This window comes from Mauremys reevesii, linkage group 4, assembly GCF_016161935.1.
Source record: "Mauremys reevesii isolate NIE-2019 linkage group 4, ASM1616193v1, whole genome shotgun sequence".
NCBI classification, from domain to species: domain Eukaryota; kingdom Metazoa; phylum Chordata; order Testudines; family Geoemydidae; genus Mauremys; species Mauremys reevesii.
Genome location: NC_052626.1, coordinates 66644055 through 66661118, shown reverse-complemented (window position 1 = coordinate 66661118; position 17064 = coordinate 66644055). Strand labels below are relative to the sequence as shown.

General features: G+C 46.1%; 1 protein-coding gene across 2 annotated transcripts in view; it reads left to right on the top strand.

The window, feature by feature from the left end:
* Positions 1–17064, top strand: part of SMOC1 (SPARC related modular calcium binding 1) — a 186017-nt gene that overhangs the window by 147963 nt on the left and 20990 nt on the right. For both annotated transcript variants that reach the window (XM_039537550.1, XM_039537548.1), the window contains exons 8-9: positions 10055–10247; positions 12839–12921. In XM_039537550.1, coding sequence (XP_039393484.1) covers positions 10055–10247; positions 12839–12921 — 276 coding nt within the window. The remainder of the gene's footprint in view (positions 1–10054; positions 10248–12838; positions 12922–17064) is intronic.

Sequence of the window (17064 nt, the reverse complement as noted above, 5' to 3'; positions counted from 1 at the left end):
CTCGAGGTGGCACAGTCCGGGTGGCTTTTTTTTTTTTTTTTTTTTTTGCTTGGGGCAGCAAAAATGGTAGAGCTGGTCCTGGTAGGAGTTGTTGCGTATTCCTCAGTTGTGCAAAGGGAGCTGAGATCAAATAGTGAAAGCAATGGGAGTGAAGAAACGGGTTCAGCTGTAGCCCAGAAGGCAATCAGGAGTTAACTATGCCACAAGCTGCCACTTGGTGGCGAGGAATTTCAGAGACAAAAGGGAGTGGAGTAATCTTCTGACTCCCTCCCAAAACAAGAACATCTAAGATCAATTGTTTCCATCTCCTGTCTGACCCATCTTCTGAGTAGAGCTGGCCTGAAGCATTGTTCATAGCTGGATTTGGATCCAAGTTTTCTCAGTTCAGAGGTGTTCAAATTCAGGGTTGTCATTTGGCCATTGTGGAGATAATGCTTAGATACAACCACACTAGGTGCTAAATGAAAACCAGGCTGGCTGTGAAACTCATTCCCAAACTTCTACAAAGCTTGAGAACTTTAGCAGCTCAGGGGTTTTGATTCAGGCCTACCACTGCCATTGGGGATTTTAGGCTGTATAATTGGTGGGACTTCAGTGGTCTAGGATCTAAGAGAGTGTTTCAATCTCTATGTACCATGAACCACTAATCTAATCCAATCAAGTCAACAAGATGACACAGACAATTTCCAAAGTGTTCTAACGAGCTGTGATTTAATCAGGGTAATAGGTAACCTGTATGTAAATGGATTATGTGGCCAGGCAAAATAGTTGCTGTAATTTACCTTTTTGCCAAGATGATGCACGGCATGCTAAAAATAATGTGGTCATTTTTCTGCTGTCCTCTAGCTCCATAACTTGTCTGGCCACTGTTTTAGAAGGTTTGCAATGGCTGTGTGACTGCTTGCCTGGGGCAGCAGATGGGGGTTGAGCACTGTCTGGAAGGCAGGTGGGGTAGGCTTGCAGGAATAGGTGACTACCATCCAAGTAGAGCAGAATTTTGCTCCTGCAGGATTTAGGAGTACTACATAGCAGGACCCTACCCTGGCTGTGCAGCAGCTAATTCCCACAAGAATAGCACACTACTCCTTTGCAGTTTAAGAGGCCTGAGTAGCAGCTACCTCCTTCTGCAAGTCTACCCTGATCCCCAAGACAGTGCTTCACCCCTTCTGCTGACCCCTGTTTTCTGTCGAAGCGGCTATGCAGTATATTGAATAGTGTTAGAACTGATTAACATTGCAATATAACTCAGTGCAGCTCTGCCATGTCAATAGGGGGCAGCGTGTAGGGGGGGCAGGGAAGTGGGGTTGCTGAATAATTTAGGTCTAATGTGCCACCTGCTGCAAAGCACTTTGAACATAATAAATCAACAGATAAAATTCTGCAGCGTGCAGTATATACAGTAACTTTTCCCCATGTTGTCTGCTGAGAGATTAACTGTCAAAGCAAAGACAGTTGAATGTGTGCACTGGGGACAACTGCAGAGAATATTTCTTTTTACTTTAAAAAATAAAATAAACTCTGAGTGTTCTTCCAGGCTGATGGTCCAAGATTGAGACAGGCTGCAGTGGTGGTGCTGCTGATGAGTAAGAGGTGGGGAGAGATTTATACTATACCCAGGGCCTATATTTGCTCAGCTGGTATTGTGCTTTTAGAGAAAACAGAAGGGGTTGTTTCTGCTCCTCCACCCACGTCCCTGCTTTGCAGAGTGGTGTCTAGTACCTGTTCATCATACTGTTTAGCAGGACTGCCAGCCCTTGTGTGCCAGCACCCCCGGGTTATTTAAAATCATTCTTTGCCTTTGAGGTAGAAGGGATGCAAACCTGCAGCAACTTGTGTTGAAACTGCTTCCTGGATGGAATTTTCCATTTCTCTGGTCCATTGCTTCTGAGCTTCCTAGTTGGACAGAAAGGCACCTATTCCTCCACAAGTTCAGTGCTCTATACACCACAATGGATCTGTTTCTCACTTACACGAAACCTCCTTAGCACTGCTCTGACATTGTAAAAGAGCCCTGAGTTAGTGTAAATTACATCACGTTACGCTTTAAGGCCTCTTGATTCTACCACAACAGTGTAAAGGGGCCTAAGTGTAAATGAGAATCAGGCTCAATGGATTAATCTCTTTGAGAGGAGCAAATGTTATTCCAATTTCACAGAGAGGGAAACTGAGGCACAGAGGCCCATACTTGCTGAAGGCCAGTGGATCAATGGCAGAGCTAGAAACAGAAGTGAGGAATCTTCGCTCCAAATCTGTGATGTTTCTGCTGTTCAGCCCATCCACCAGCCGCTGCTGTACTCCTTTTTAGCTCCCTATCTTGTAGCAGAGCTTGAAGCGAGGTGATTTTTAATTAAAAAAAGAATGCTATTGCTAACTGGGGGCTGGCCCCATAGTTCAGCATTGTCGATAATGTGCTACCAGGCAAGAGATCAGAGTTTTGTCCCTCTGTCCATGGGCTAGAAGTAGGCTGAGTGTCAAATATCAGCTCTGCACAGTGATTCCGTAGCTGGTCCTCCAGGTTCTGTTTGCATTTTAACCTTCAGGTTCGAGCTGGACTGCAGGCAGAACTCAGGGGAAACCGCTCATGAGGAAATCCTAGTGCCCAAGCCAGAGAGAAGATGGTGCATGTTGCTCTTACCACACATGTGTCTGGCTCTGGAGAAAAGCACCTTACAAGGCAGAGCAAAAACACTCCAGAAGAAGCAGTTCTGTAGTCATGAATCTGGGTAGCTAGTGCTATGCTTTGAATCAGCCTGTCTCAAATGATTTGCCTTTCAGATAACACATGGTGACCTGCACTGTGTGACCAGTCTACTCCCATTCCTTGTGGCCTCTCATCTGTTTTAATAGGAACTGATGGGTCTGGATAATATGGCTGGCTGGCTAACTAGCACCAGAGCTACCATTACAGCTAATAATGCAGGACTTAATATTAGCACCTTCCATTCAAGGATCTCAAAGCAATTTAATTGATAGACTTAGCCTAAAAAAGCCATGTAAGCACTGGAGAAATTGAGGCATGGATCTCTTCAGTGACTTACCTGCACACAGCAAGTCAGTGGCAGAACTAGGAATAAAACCCTAAATATCTCCTTCAGGTGATTATCCATATGCACATTCCATGCAGCTGGGAATAGAACCCTGAATTTTTTTCAGGCCTGTGCTTTAGCCACTGGGCCTCAGTGACTGCTTGCTTTCCAAAGCTCACCTGCTCCCTCTCAAGCGAGAGGGAGAAGCAGTTCTTGCTGAGATTATATGATTTAGCAAGATTTTGGGAAAGTCTTTGGAGGGTGTTTTAATTACTGACCATTAGTGAAACAGTATCTACCCCTCAAGCAGGAATCTAAGCAGTAATGTATTCTTCTAGTGCTCCTTGGCATTTGCTCTTCTCTAGCACTGCCTTGCATCACCAAATTCCCCAGATCTTTAATAATCAGCTGGCTAATTAGACAGTGGATGAGTCCCTTACCTCATCAGTCCACATCTGTTTCTGTGTGGAGATGGTAGAGGTATGTGTCAGACAGTGCATTTCTCAATGTGTGAGAGAGCAAGAGACCTTTTAGGAATGTGATGATGCATCTCTCAGAAGATCATTGCCAGGGAAAATTTGTTTAATAAAAAAGCCACAAGAGATGTCCTGTCCCCATCTCTCCTGCTGTAGCTCATCGCTTCGGAAGATGCCAATTTTTAAAATGCTCTAAAGAGTGTTAAAAGCAGCCGAGAGTGAAAAACAACAAGTAGTTAGCATTTTAGAGCTGAGCAACTACAGCTAAAATGGATATTTCTGCCACTAACTTTCCTCTAATACACACTCTCTCTCTCTCTTTCTATCGCGCTCTTGCATGCTTGCTGGCAGTGGGTAATGCAATCTTGATTTGCTGACACCCAAAGGTTTTGTTCCCTAGCAGCAGCAGTAGTTTGGCTGAGCTAGTGGGCTTTTTTTTGCTGATGGCTGTCACAAGTCACAGCAGAAAATAGGACAACATGATGATAATGTCTTTCTTTTTAAAATGGTTACAGTAGTATTGTTGATCCTGGGTAGCCTCTCACTCACCACACTCCCATCAACTCAGTAGATGCTCCTCTCTCACTAGATGTAGATCTATGCACGTTTTAAGGTTTTCTTCTTTTTTTCCCTTTTTGCCTCTTGGTGCCTATAACTCCTGCTAACTCAAGTAGGGAGTCAAGGTTGTAGACATCCTGCACTTCATTGAGAAGACGAGCTTCTTTTTTGGGCTGCAGATGAATTTTATAGCTAGTGTCTGGCTTACAGCTTATTTGGCATTCCAAAGTTTCCACTGTCCTAGATCTAGACATGCGTCTGACGAAGTGAGTATTCACCCATGAAAGCTCCAATGCATCTGTTAGTCTATAAGGTGCCACAGGACTCTGTTGCTTTTTACAGATCCAGACTAACACGGCTACCTCTCTGATACTAGATCTAGATGACGTCGCTGGAGGTTCACCAAATCAAAAATCTGAGAGATACAGGAGATCTGTTTGGACATCTTACCTTCACTGTCAGTGTAGGTTTGGTGGCTACAGCACAGTCACAAGTGCTTTTCTCCAGTCTACTTCTAAATGTCTCAAGCAACGGAGAGGCCACCATTTCCCTCAGTGGAACTGTTCCTTACTCGAACAGAACTGGCCAAAAGGGAACTCCTCCAGCCTACGTTCTCTAGTCCTGATCAGAGCAACCTTAGCCTTATGGTTAAAGTGCAGGACTGGAACCCAGGAGATCTGAATTTTAACCTGGGCTTTGTCCCCAACAAACCACGGGCATATCACTTACACTCTCTGTGCCTCAGTTTCCTCTGCTATAAAATAGGAATAGTTCTGCTTGCTACTTCAGGGAGGTCTTAGGCTAATTCATTTAACATCTGTAAAGCTCTTTGAAATCCTTGGGTGGAAAGTGCTGTAGAAGTATAAATTATTGTTGTAATAATTTTCCATTACGCTGTGTTAAGGGTTTGGACCAGTCTAAACAATTCCTTTCCATTAGTGGTGTTAATGCTCTTATAATTGGTTGTCATAGCCCCTAGTCATTACCATTTGTGGAAGTTACACACATTTAGAATAGGATTTTCAGAACCCTCAGCTTCCATCTAATTCTGTCCCTGTTGAAGTCAACCGTAAAACTCCCATTGATATAAATAAGAATGGAGTTTGGACAATGCTGAGTGCTTCTGAAAATACCACAGTTAGTTCTCTCAATCTTGCCTCATAAATCAATCCACCTAACCCCTTAATCACTGTCACTTTCTGAATTCCATATGTCTCTTGTAATAAAGTGCCTGTAAGTTAGCACAGGAGGTCAGATCATCAGTTGGTATAAACCAATGAAGTCAACTGAGCTATGCCAATTTACGCTAGCTAAGGAACAGTCTCACAAGTGCTTAAGTCCCTTCCTGCTCTGTGACCCGATGCATCCATGTATCTAACTCCAAATAACATTGACTTTTTTTTTGCTAACACATTGCACTGCACAAAGTTTGCTGTCCACAATCAGCCCTAATTCTCTATTACAATTCTGCTTTTCCAGATACTCCTTCCTATAAAATGTTTCAGATTGTTTTCCCATCATATATTTATCCAAGTTAAATTTAATTTATTTTTTTAAATGTACCCATTCTTATTTATCTAACCATCAGCCACTGTTGTGACTGCATGAGTGTCTAGATATGGGCACTGAGTATTTTTTGTTTTATCTGTTTTTGCAGGTGTTGATGACTCTTCACAATTTTGTATCACATGCAAATTTTGTTCACGGCTAACGAAAGTATTAAAGATGAAACCTGAGGACATATGTATTTAACAGATACAGCAAAAATGCCACCACCTGCTAGTAAATAAGTTCTGTTTCACAGCTGTGGTATAATGGGGAGGTTACAGTACACAGGTGTGAGATCCTAGTGTTTAAGTGTAAAGGGAAGAAAAAACTGATAAGTTTCCTGTACACAAACTATTATCACTACGTGCATTTAGATAAACATTCTCCCCCAATAGGAAGCAGCTATCCTGCAACTGTCCCATTCTCCTCTCCTGCAACTAAACCAATGTCAGCTCCTTGCAAATTGGTTAATTTGCCTCTGAAGTTGAGCCAGCTACTCTCACATCCCCATATCACAATTAAAAACTGTTTTGAAATATACTTTGCAATTTAAATATTATATATATCTTGTAATTTTCTAACAAATTGAAACTTCCAAAAATAATTATACAGGAGGGCTCAGGTCAGCATGACCTTGCCACATATGATTTTTATGGAAACATTTTTTCCATATTAAAAATCTTGTGATGCCCTTCAAATATATCCAACACAACAGAAGAAAACTGACTAAAACCTGGGTGAGCACCTAAACTAGTGTATGTGCACATATCTATATAATATACAATGGTATATGAGAGAGAGTAATGTTTGGCCATGAATGGAGTTTTGCATGCCATCTTTATTCATGGATTGGTACAAACGATAAAAAGCCTCTATCCATACGTTCTAGATGCCCTGCCCACTGTCACATGTTGCACATAGATTATAAGGTGCCAGTGAGATGTTTTCCCAGAAAAACAATCTGCACAGTGAGGGCCTGATCCAGTTGCAGTGAAGTCACTGGGAATCTTCCCGTTGGTTTCAGTGGGTGTTGGATCAGGCCCTAAGGCCTGGTCTACACTGGGGGAGGGGTCGATGTAAGATACGCAACTTCAGTTATGGGAATAGCATAGCTGAAGTCAACGTATCTTATTTCGACTTACCTCCCATCTTCCCGGCGCGGGATCGACGGCCGCAGCTCCCCCGTCAACTCCACTTCTGCCGCTCACCCTGGTGGAGTTCCGGAGTCGACGGGGGCGCGTTCGGGGATCGATATATCGCATCTTAGATCAATCGCTATCCGCCGATCCAGTGTGTAGTCTGGACGTACTCTAAATGTTAATTCACAAAGGTGCCAGAGTGACCCCTGGAGAAGGAAGTCATTCCAAAGAGTGACCCTGGGGTCCTCCGTCCAGTGAGCAGCACCTCTGACTTGTCTCAGGGAAACTCCTAGAAGGCCTCTTCTACATTAGCAAACTTCATAGTTAGAATTCACTATTAGTGATGCCATGATGAATGCTGAAGTATAGCTAGGATTCTGGTGTTTTCATCACAGTGTTTGTTTCTCAGTGTTTGCTGCCTTACTCAACTGTGTCAGGGAGATCTCGGGGACCGGCGCTGGTCCACAGACTGGTCACTGAGAAACACTGCTCTTGAAAACATGGTGGTAAAAATAATACTGTAGTCCTGCCTACATCTCGGCTTTCGCCAACAGTGGAGAGTGATGGCTACACAATTTGCTAGTTTACACAGCCTTGGGTGAGAGTCTCCATGGTCCGTTCAGTCCTTGGAAGTCTCAGTAGAAAGACAACAGGGAGCCAATCAGTGCCAATTATGATGGTGTTTGTTGTGACATGGATGCCTATGTGCCATGAACTAAACAAAGGCTGCCAAATTCATTTCACTGGGTAGGTCTACAAAGCAAAACCAACCCCCCCCCCCAAAAAAAAACCTTGTGGAAGCAAGTCTCAGAGCCCAGGTCAATTGACTTGGTCTCACAGGGCTAAAAATAGCTGAGAGACTGTTCAGGCTCAGGTTGGAGCCCAGGCTCTGAGACCCTCCCATGTCACCAGGTTTCAGAGTCCAGGCTCCACTCCAGGCCTAAACAGCTACGCTGCTATTTTTAGCCCCCCAGCATGAGTCCAGGTTGGTTGACCAGGGCTCTGAGAGTTGCTGCTGTGAGGGTTTTTTTCGCTGTGTAGAGGTACCCATAACCCATTAAACACCCATCAGATGGTAGTGATTATCAATCAGCTCTGTTTTCTATTAGGAGTTCCCTGGGCCATCCATTCCCCCACATTTCTCTTGTTAGTATACTGGGCAAAGAGAAAATGTTTTTAAATGCCACTGGTATAATGCAAGCATAGGTATGTGTATATGAATGTACATTTGTGCACTGCATATAAATGCACAGTGATGTATACTCACACAGTACTGTATATATGTCAACTAAGGCTATGACTGATTAAAAGAAAAGTGATTAATTTTATAACAAGTTGTTGTGAAGAGCCAAAAAAAGCATTGGTATTTATTTATTTTTTTCAAAGGACACTTTTAGTGCCAGTTTTGCAATACTCAAAGGACTCCAGAGAATTTGTGCACTGAGGAAGCTTTGGGGATTTGGACAGAAAAATGTCTGGAATGCACTTCTCTTCAATGGAGTTTTTTCTTTTGGTTATTAAATAAAGTGAATTAATCAAAAATGAGGTGATCATAGGCATGAAATTCTGGCTCTCTTGTTTGCTTCATCGAACTAAATGAATTACCCTCTTACCCGACGGCCCAGGTGTAAATTGCTGTCAGGCAGGGACCTTGAGTAAGCTGGCCCCTTGTGATGTAATTGATTTGTTAAGAAGCCCACAGGCCTCTTACTGAATGACTCCTCTGTCTGCATACAGCTTAGGAACAGTCAGGGTTTTTTTAAGATGTGAAATCTGTCAGCAAAGTGAAGTCAGCTTAAATATCAGCTGAGGCTTGAGCCCTTTCAGTTGTGTTGATTTTATTCCCCCCACCCCCACCCCCACTCCTTACCAATCAAGTTTCTTTCTGGTTAAGTCAGACTTGCACATAGTTAAGGCTCTTATATTAAACCTCATTTGTGTGGATTCCTGTGTGACAAAGTTCGTGTCTTTTGTTCACAGTCCTAAGGAAGGTCTGAAATGCTTGGGACGGAGGACATCTATGGTCTCATGGAACCTCTTTCATTGGCTGCTATGTTACAATTATAAATCATGGCCAGTTGGCCTCTGGTAACCGAAGCAATCTGTGCCCAAATAACTCCATTCAGAACTGCCAGACTAATTCTGTGGGTGGCACCCCCCAGCCCCCAGAAAGAGCAGACAGTTGTGTAATGCACTGTGTCCCAACTGACCATCAAAATGTCTGCAAGTCCAGGTTGAGACACTTCCTCTCAGGGTTCTGAGTTAGTTTCTTTACTGAAAACTTGAAGTGCCCCCTGGGCATGGGAAAGGATTTTGAGCAATATGGCTTATTAAAGTGTCCTGCAAAAGGGGGTATAGAAGAGGGGAGCATTTGTCCCCCTCACTTTTTATCATGATACATATTTTAAGAAAATCCAGAGTTTATTGGGTTGTTCTCTACTTTACTTTTTTTTTTTTTAACCTTAAGAATGTCAAGTTTTGTCTTCTACTTTTTTCTAGATTCCTTAGGTGACTAGAGAACTTGAAGCAACAATTTTCTCAGCCCTCAGGTCAAAGGCCAGATGGACGTATCTGAGGTCTTCCAACATAGAGAATTTTTCTCTCAACTGTTTCAGTTAAATAGTTGTTAACATTATAGGTTTGTAAAGCGTGTCTCTCATCCCACTCTAGTGGCTGGTCCATATAGAGGACAGCAGCCATTGGATGATTGGAGCATTTCTAAATGGTCTGTTCCCTAGTGCATATCACCTGTTTTATCTGTTCCCTCATGGATGATGCTAACAAGGAGGCCCTCTTTCTGTATAGTAGGATGGAGAGGGACACGGCCCTTTCTCCGGTCTCCCAGGGTATACTGTGTGGGGAAAGGGAAGCCTAGGTGCCCTCTCCGTTCCCCAGGACATACTGGGGAGTAAGGAAGAAATAGCACGCTCTTTCCATGCACCAGGGGTGATGGGGTTGGCCCTCCCCTCTGTTCCCCCAGGGTATGCAGTAGATGCACTCTGTCTAGGACATACTGAAAGCAGGAGCAGCCTATCCATTTTGATGGCCAGAGTGGAAAATGTGTTCGGTGCACCCCTTCACAAGTGGCTGACTGTCGTCATTAGTAGGAGGATTTCAGGTCCGGAATGTAACACTGATCCCTGTGCATGCTGGGAAACTCCTTTTGAATATTGGAATTTCTTAGGGAAGGAAGAGAGATCTAGCATTCTCAGGTCTGACTAGCATCCTGAACGCTGAGGTCTGAGAGTTGCCCCGAAGCCATGTTTTGTTGCAAAGGGTGATGTTTCTGTTTTTCCTTCTTTTCCAGAGAAAGTTCACTCGTGTGACCAGGAGAGACAGAGTGCCTTGGAGGAGGCCAGGCAGAACCCCCGTGAGGGTATTGTCATCCCAGAGTGTGCTCCTGGCGGGCTGTACAAACCAGTGCAATGTCATCAGTCCACGGGGTACTGCTGGTGCGTCCTGGTGGACACAGGGCGCCCCTTGCCTGGTACTTCTACCCGGTGAGAGCAACTTGCTTTGAACCTGGCTTGTAAGGTGGAGCATGAAATAACTATGAAAGAGAGAACACCAGTTCAGAGAAAACAAGGGAACCAAAGAACCTGGGAATTGCCATACCAGAGTTATGCAGTCTAGGTTCCTGTTTACAACTGTAGATAATGCTCCAATCAGCAACCAGTGCAACTGGGCCTGAGTTGGGTGCTTAAGCCTCCTTGTCTACATGACTGTTCATATTTTCTTAATATTTTCCCCTCTCCCTGGACCCAGTCCCTTCTACAGCCGAATAGACTAATTAGTGTCACGTATTTCTGTTATGTGCACTGAACTTGTCAGGGCTTAACTATAGGGCAAGGTGAAAGGACCGTTCCAACAGAACACGTAATTAAACTCAGAAGTACAGCTACACTATGAAGGCTCTCCCTACCTCTATCAGACACTGTGCTTTTCTGGTCTTTACCATTAGTTCAGCACGGGGAACACCTTTAGATTAGTGAATGAAGCATGGAGATGGAAATTGGGAAACCTTAGTTCTGTTCCTGGATGTGCCACTGACTAACTGTCAAGTCACTTCACCTCTCTCTGCTTCAATTTCTTCATCTGTAAAATGGGGTTAGTGAGAGCTGAAAAGCTCTGGGAGGCTTAGGGATGGAAAGTGCTATAGGAGTGCTAAGTTTTATTACTTTCAGGGTGAGGGGCAGAGGAAGAGGAAACACACCTACAGAATGTGTGTGTATGAATGCACACTTTTTAAATCCCACTGATAGGTACTGTACTTGAAGTGGAGAAGAATGCATCTTTCACGTCAGTTGTGTGCACTGGACTCAGTGAAGCAGAGAGGAAAGGACCTGTATTATAGTGCATATAGTAGCACCCATCAAACTTAGGGATTTGTCAAGGCTTTTGTTATCACTCACTGTTTTCACATGCTCTTAATGTTCTGACAAATGCAGCCTTCTGGCTGAAATATGCCATGTTCACTCTAAGTTCTTTTTTTGCAGAATCCAGTAACCTATGTGAGAGTTAATGTAAAAGTAAATAGCCACTTCCCATATAAACTATACTTGAAGACTCTTTTTTGCTCACACACAGCTCAAATACAGCTGAACTTTACAACTTGAAATGCTCAGAATGGCTGATCCTCTCTGAGGACTGGGCCTGGTTTTTATCTGCAAAGAAAAGAACACCACCAATGAGTTCTAGACACTTGGAAACTTGGTTTTCCTGATTGATGGTAGCAGTGGCTTAGGTTGAGGTTAGCAGCACTGATACTAACTATCACACTAAGGACTCAGTTGCATTGGATAGACACGTGTCTGCATCATGGCGGAGCAGAGCCCCCACGGGAGGAAATTTAGGAGCCCTTTACTGCCCAGGGGGAGCATTACTGCTGCCCATCCTTCAGGGCGGTACAGCATGCTTCTCTTTTCTGCCCAGCCAGCAAAGATGGCCAATGCAGAGGAGGAACGGCCCTGCATCCTCCCCATACCTGCTCTCTTTGAGCTGGCTTGCAGACCGGGAGCGTTAGAAGAAAACAGTTCCTGTGTTCAGAGGCACACAAGCCGCAGGCCTGTTGTCCCTGGCCACTGACTGGGTGGTACAACAGGGAAGAAAGTGGCTTGCATTAACCCCACTCTTGTGTATCCACGTAGTGGCCAGGAATAGTCTGACCCCACGTTGTTATGGCTAGTACTGATCTAGAAAGCTCTTGGAGAACTGCATGTGTAGTCAGATTTCAGTACCGAAACCGATTCTTTATTGAAATCTTTACGTTTCTGTGCATCGTAAAGCTCTCCAGGCGGGATCCTGGGTGCCGCACAACTTGAAAGCTCCACAGGAACAAATTATGGGGTTAGCAAGCTCTGATAACTAGCCTCTGTGAGTTTGAACCTGGCTCTGTCAGCAGTAGTGAGTCTGTGGACACAGCTGCTGTAGAGAAGGGCAGAGAGAGGGGCAACCTTGAGGTAGCTCAATCCTGGGCTATTTGAGACTTTTTGAAGAGAAGGAACCAAACTTGAACTGTTTGAACTGGCAGCTAGTATAGCTCCTGGAGATGCTCTTATTGGTCTGCTCTATTTAATAGATAGGCTGCTGCATGTTGAAATGTGCACTCTGCAGGTGGTCATCTGAATCAAGGCAAGGCACAATGCATTGCCCTCCCCCTACCTCAAGGTTGCAGAATGCCTGGCTTGCTGTGCTTAAGCTCTCATCTAAGAGAAGTGAGCATGACCTCCTGGCCAGCTGAAGTTCAAAAGATTTTCTTGGCCATCTAGGCAACCACTGATAGTGAACAGTTCTTGAGGACCCCAAGGGTTGACCGCTCTCTGACAAGCAAAGAGAAGAGGCCTGGGATAGAAGGCAAAATTACCTTCATGCTGATTCCTCTAAGTGCTTCCCTCTTCCTACAAGCATCACCCTGGTCATATGCAGATTGAGTCTGAGCCAATTTATTTCTCACCTGGATTCCTGTTTTGTTTTTTCCTCTGCACTGAGCCGATGAGGCAAGACTGCAATGTTCGCCAACGTCTTAATGACAACCTGATGTGTCTGAAACTATATCAAATAATTGAACCTCCTTCCCCTCTTCCTTTTCCAGCTATGAGACCCCAGTGTGTGAAAGTGACGCCAGATCGAAGAGCACAGAGATTGACGATCCATTCAAGGACCGAGAGCTTCCAGGTTAGAGTGGAGCAGACATCCGTCTGTCATTAATGCTGGTTACATGAGAGAAGGGGAAAGTCCATGCGTTGTTTAGGAGAATGAGGATTTACTGTATGTATATGTTTTAGCATGGGTTTTCGTGCTGATTTTGTGTGTGTGTGTGTGTGTGTGTGTGTTATGGTCTCTTCACCTTTTGGCATCCATTTCAGGCAATGTACTAGAGGCACTACTGGTTTACAGAGGGTAAGGTGACCAGACAGCAAGTGTGAAAATCAGGACGGGAGTGGGGAGTAATAGGAGCCTATATAAGAAAAAGACCCAAAAATCGGGACTGTCCCTATAAAATCGGGACATCTGGTCACCCTCACAGAGGGGGATGGAAAATCCTAAAATTTTCCTATGGGCTGGCTTGTCGCCTGCCTTCCCTCCCCTTCCTGTTGTATGTCTGCCATTTGCTGTGTCGGTATTTTGTTTTCAAAGCAGTATCTCTGAAAGAAAAAATGGTATCCATCTCTTGCTCAGTGAGACTGTGGGAACCAGCAGGTTCAAGCTTGAGAGAGGTCATCTTTGAACCTCTGTCTGGACAGGGCCACTTTTCTCCAATCAGTGACACTTTCACAGCTTCAGCACCTACCTCTGGCAGCCACCGCAGGTATCAGGTGACATAGTTGGCAATGACTGGCTGACCAACCAATCCCTTGCTACTAATGCAGACAAAGGACAGTAGTGCTCCTGGTGTATGCTGATGCTTTGACCAATGCTGACTGCTCAGTTAAGCTGGGCTGAATCCCTCCTGTCCAGTTCTTCCCTTATCCCTGCCTGCTCCAGGGCTCAGCTTGGTTGGTAGCTGCTCCTGGCCAACCAATCCCAGAATCTCACCTCTTTCCTTACAACTCAGAATGGTCCCCTCCCTGGAGTAGAAGGTGAAAATTGCATGCACCCCCCAGGGGATTGTGTGTGGGTGTGGTGATTCCCCACCATTTGAGGGCAGAGGATGAAAATGGCTTTCTCATCCGCCTTTGTGTGCTCTAGTTGCTGCCTCCTTCCCTGCCCTTTGGACGGAGAGGGTAAAAATTGGTCCCTTCCCTTCATTTGTATGGAGCTTGGACGTGGGGCAGAAACTGCAGGGTTGCCCCAACTTCGTGTGTGTGTGTGTATGCAAGAAAATAGCTGGGTGTATGGCTGTGCACATAGGAAAATACAGCTGTCTGAGAACAGAAGAAGGGGGGAGGGATAGCTCAGTGGTTTGAGCATTGGCCTGCTAAACCCAGGGCTGTGAGTTCAATCCTTGAGGAGGCCACTTAAGGATCTGGGGCAAAAATTGGTCCTGCTACTGAAGGCAGGGGGCTGGACTTGATGACCTTTCAAGGTTCCTTCCAGTTCTAGGAGATTGGTATATCTCCTATTATATTATATTATAAGAATGATTGGTGCAGAGACCGCAGGTGGCAGGGGAGGGAGAGAAGCAAGTAGAAGTAATGAGCTGAGAGGGAAATGTTCATAGAATAGGAGGAGGCAGAGAGAAACTGGGAAAGGGAGAAGGAGAAATTGAAATAACACAATTAAGAAAGGAGAGAACAAAACATAGAGCACTAGGAGATAGAGGCCAAAAGGAAATAAAAGAACAACTTGCTCATTAACCTTGTTGGAGAACTAGAATAAAGAAATTAATGCTGGAAAAGAAAAGAAAAGATTTAAGATTCAGTAGAAGGGAAGAGAAAAGTGGAGTGACGGAAAAGCTAAGGCAGGATAAATGTAAGGGAGGCATAGTCACTTTTTAAAATCAGTTTATCAGACGTGTAATGCCTAAATACGTCCACACACATTGGGCAGTATGCTGGAGTAAGGCTATGTCTACATTACAGACCTTACAGTGGCACAGCCCTACCGCTACAGCTGCACCTCTGTAAGGTCTCCCATGTAACTGTTCTATGCTGATGGGAAAGACCTCTCCCGGCTGCATAATTAAACCAACCCCAATGAGTGGCAGTATCTATGTCGGCAGGAGAGCATCCAGGGTCCAGTCTCCCATCACCCAGTATATCCCGGGTAATCTGGAAAAGGACCTTTTCCCACCCTCGGCATTACAGAAAGAGGTCCTCCTCACCAGCACGTTTCAAGGGACACACTGTATGGAAGTGGCATCTCAAGATGTCATGGGCTTGGAGAAGAATCCTTGCCTCATAAGTAACAGGTCCCAGGGCCGGCTCTAGGTTTTTTGCCGCCCCAAGCTCTGAGAGCACAACTGCCCAAGCAAAAAACCCCCAAAAACAGGTGGCTGGAATGCCACCCAACAAAAAAAAAGAGTGGCCAGAATGCCGCCCCTGGAATTGTGCCGCCCCAAGCACGTGCTTGCTTTGCTGGTGCCTAGAGCCAGTCCTGACAGGTTATAATGGTTCTGAAACATAGAACCTATTTTCAAGGATGTTTCCTCAATGAGGGAAGTGAATGAATCAGTTCTGCAATCTGTTAACGAAGGGGTGAGGTAGAGGATCTCTGCCTGAGATACTCAGTGGGGCTTAAGGAGAGAGTCCCTGCCTGGGCTTTTCATGGAGCATCAAGGAAAGGGGGCTTGGGGAGGGACGGATGATCCCTGCCTAAGCCCCACCCTCAATTAATGTAGGTGGCCACTTGTAGTGCCCCCCATCCCTCAAACTCCCAGGTACAATTAATTTGGGCTGCTTGTCCTCCCCGTAGGATTTTGACTGCTATCCACTCTCTGTCTCCCGGGCACCCTGCTGTGTCCTCTCCCCACAGAGCTGCAGGGCTGCCCAGAGGATTCTGGGGGCCTGGGGTCTTTGGCGGCAGGGGCCCCCCGCTTCGGCGGTGGGGGTCCTTCTGTTCCGGGACCCGACAACGAAGTGCCCCGAAGACCCATGGTGGGGACCCCCCGCCGGCAAATTACCGCCGAAGCGGGACCCGCCGCCGAAGTGCAGCCAGGTCTTCGGCGGTAATTCGGCGGCGGGGGGCTCCCGCTGCGGGTCTTCGGGGCACTTCGGCGGCGGGTCCCGGAACGGAAGGGCCCCCTGCCGCCGAATTACCGCTGAAGACCCGGCTGCACTTCGGCAGTGGGTCCCACTTTGGCGGTAATTTGCCAGCGGGGGGTCCTTCCGCTCCAGAAGGACCCCCTGCCGGCGAAGACCAGGAGAGGAAGAAGCTCCGGGGCCTCTGGAGCAAGTGAAGGACCCACTCCAGGGGCCCTGAAAAACTCTCATGGGGGGCCCCTGTGGGGCCTGGGGCAAATTGCCCCTCTTGCCCCCCACCCCCGGGCGGCCCTGCAGAGCTGACCTCCCAGCTGCTGTTACTCTGCCTCCTGCTCCTCTCACACCCTTCTAAGGAACAGAAAGAAGGTGCCCAGTTGCTCAGAGACCAACCTTATTTTCCCAAAAGGGAGGGAGAGAGGTTGGGAGGAGGGAGTGGAGCCTTCCGGCCTATAAAGAGCCCAGTAGCTCAGGGACTGCTTCACTTCTTCCTCTCCATCCTTTTTGCTCCTGGGCTCCTTCCCTGGAACCTTCTCTCTGCTCCTTGGGGAAGGGGAGGGGTCTAGAGCTTCCAGAAAAGATCATCTCTTCTTCCTTTGTCCCAGCCCCAGCAACTGCAGCTACTGCTCTCTGTCCTCTGGGACACTGCTTGAGACTGCGGTGCAGCAGGACAGGTGGCAGAAACCACAGTAATGGGGAGGGGACTGCATACTGTGGCACAGATGCGGTGTGGTCTCAATGGCAGATTCTGCTAATGTGAATCCCCTGCAGCTTCCCCTTTCTTCCTCCCCAGATGTATTGGGCAACTCCTTCAGCTAGATGCTTGGGTGTATTCACTTGCACTACGGTTACTGTCATTGCTGCTCAGGAACCCCACAGAGAGTTGCTGATCCCAGCTGCAAACTGTCTGAGAACTGCTGTGGTTCTTGTTCATTTGTGACTCCATTTATAGACTCATAGACTTTGTGGCCAGAAGGGACCATCATGACCATCTAGTCTGACCTCCTGCACAACGCAGGCCACAGAACCTCACCCACCCACTCCTGTAATAGACCCATAACCTCTGGCTGAGTTACTGAAGTCCTCACATCCTGATTTAAAGACTTCAAGTTACAGAGAATCCACCATTTACACTAATTTAAACCTGCAAATGACCCATGCTCCATGCGCCAGACACCTG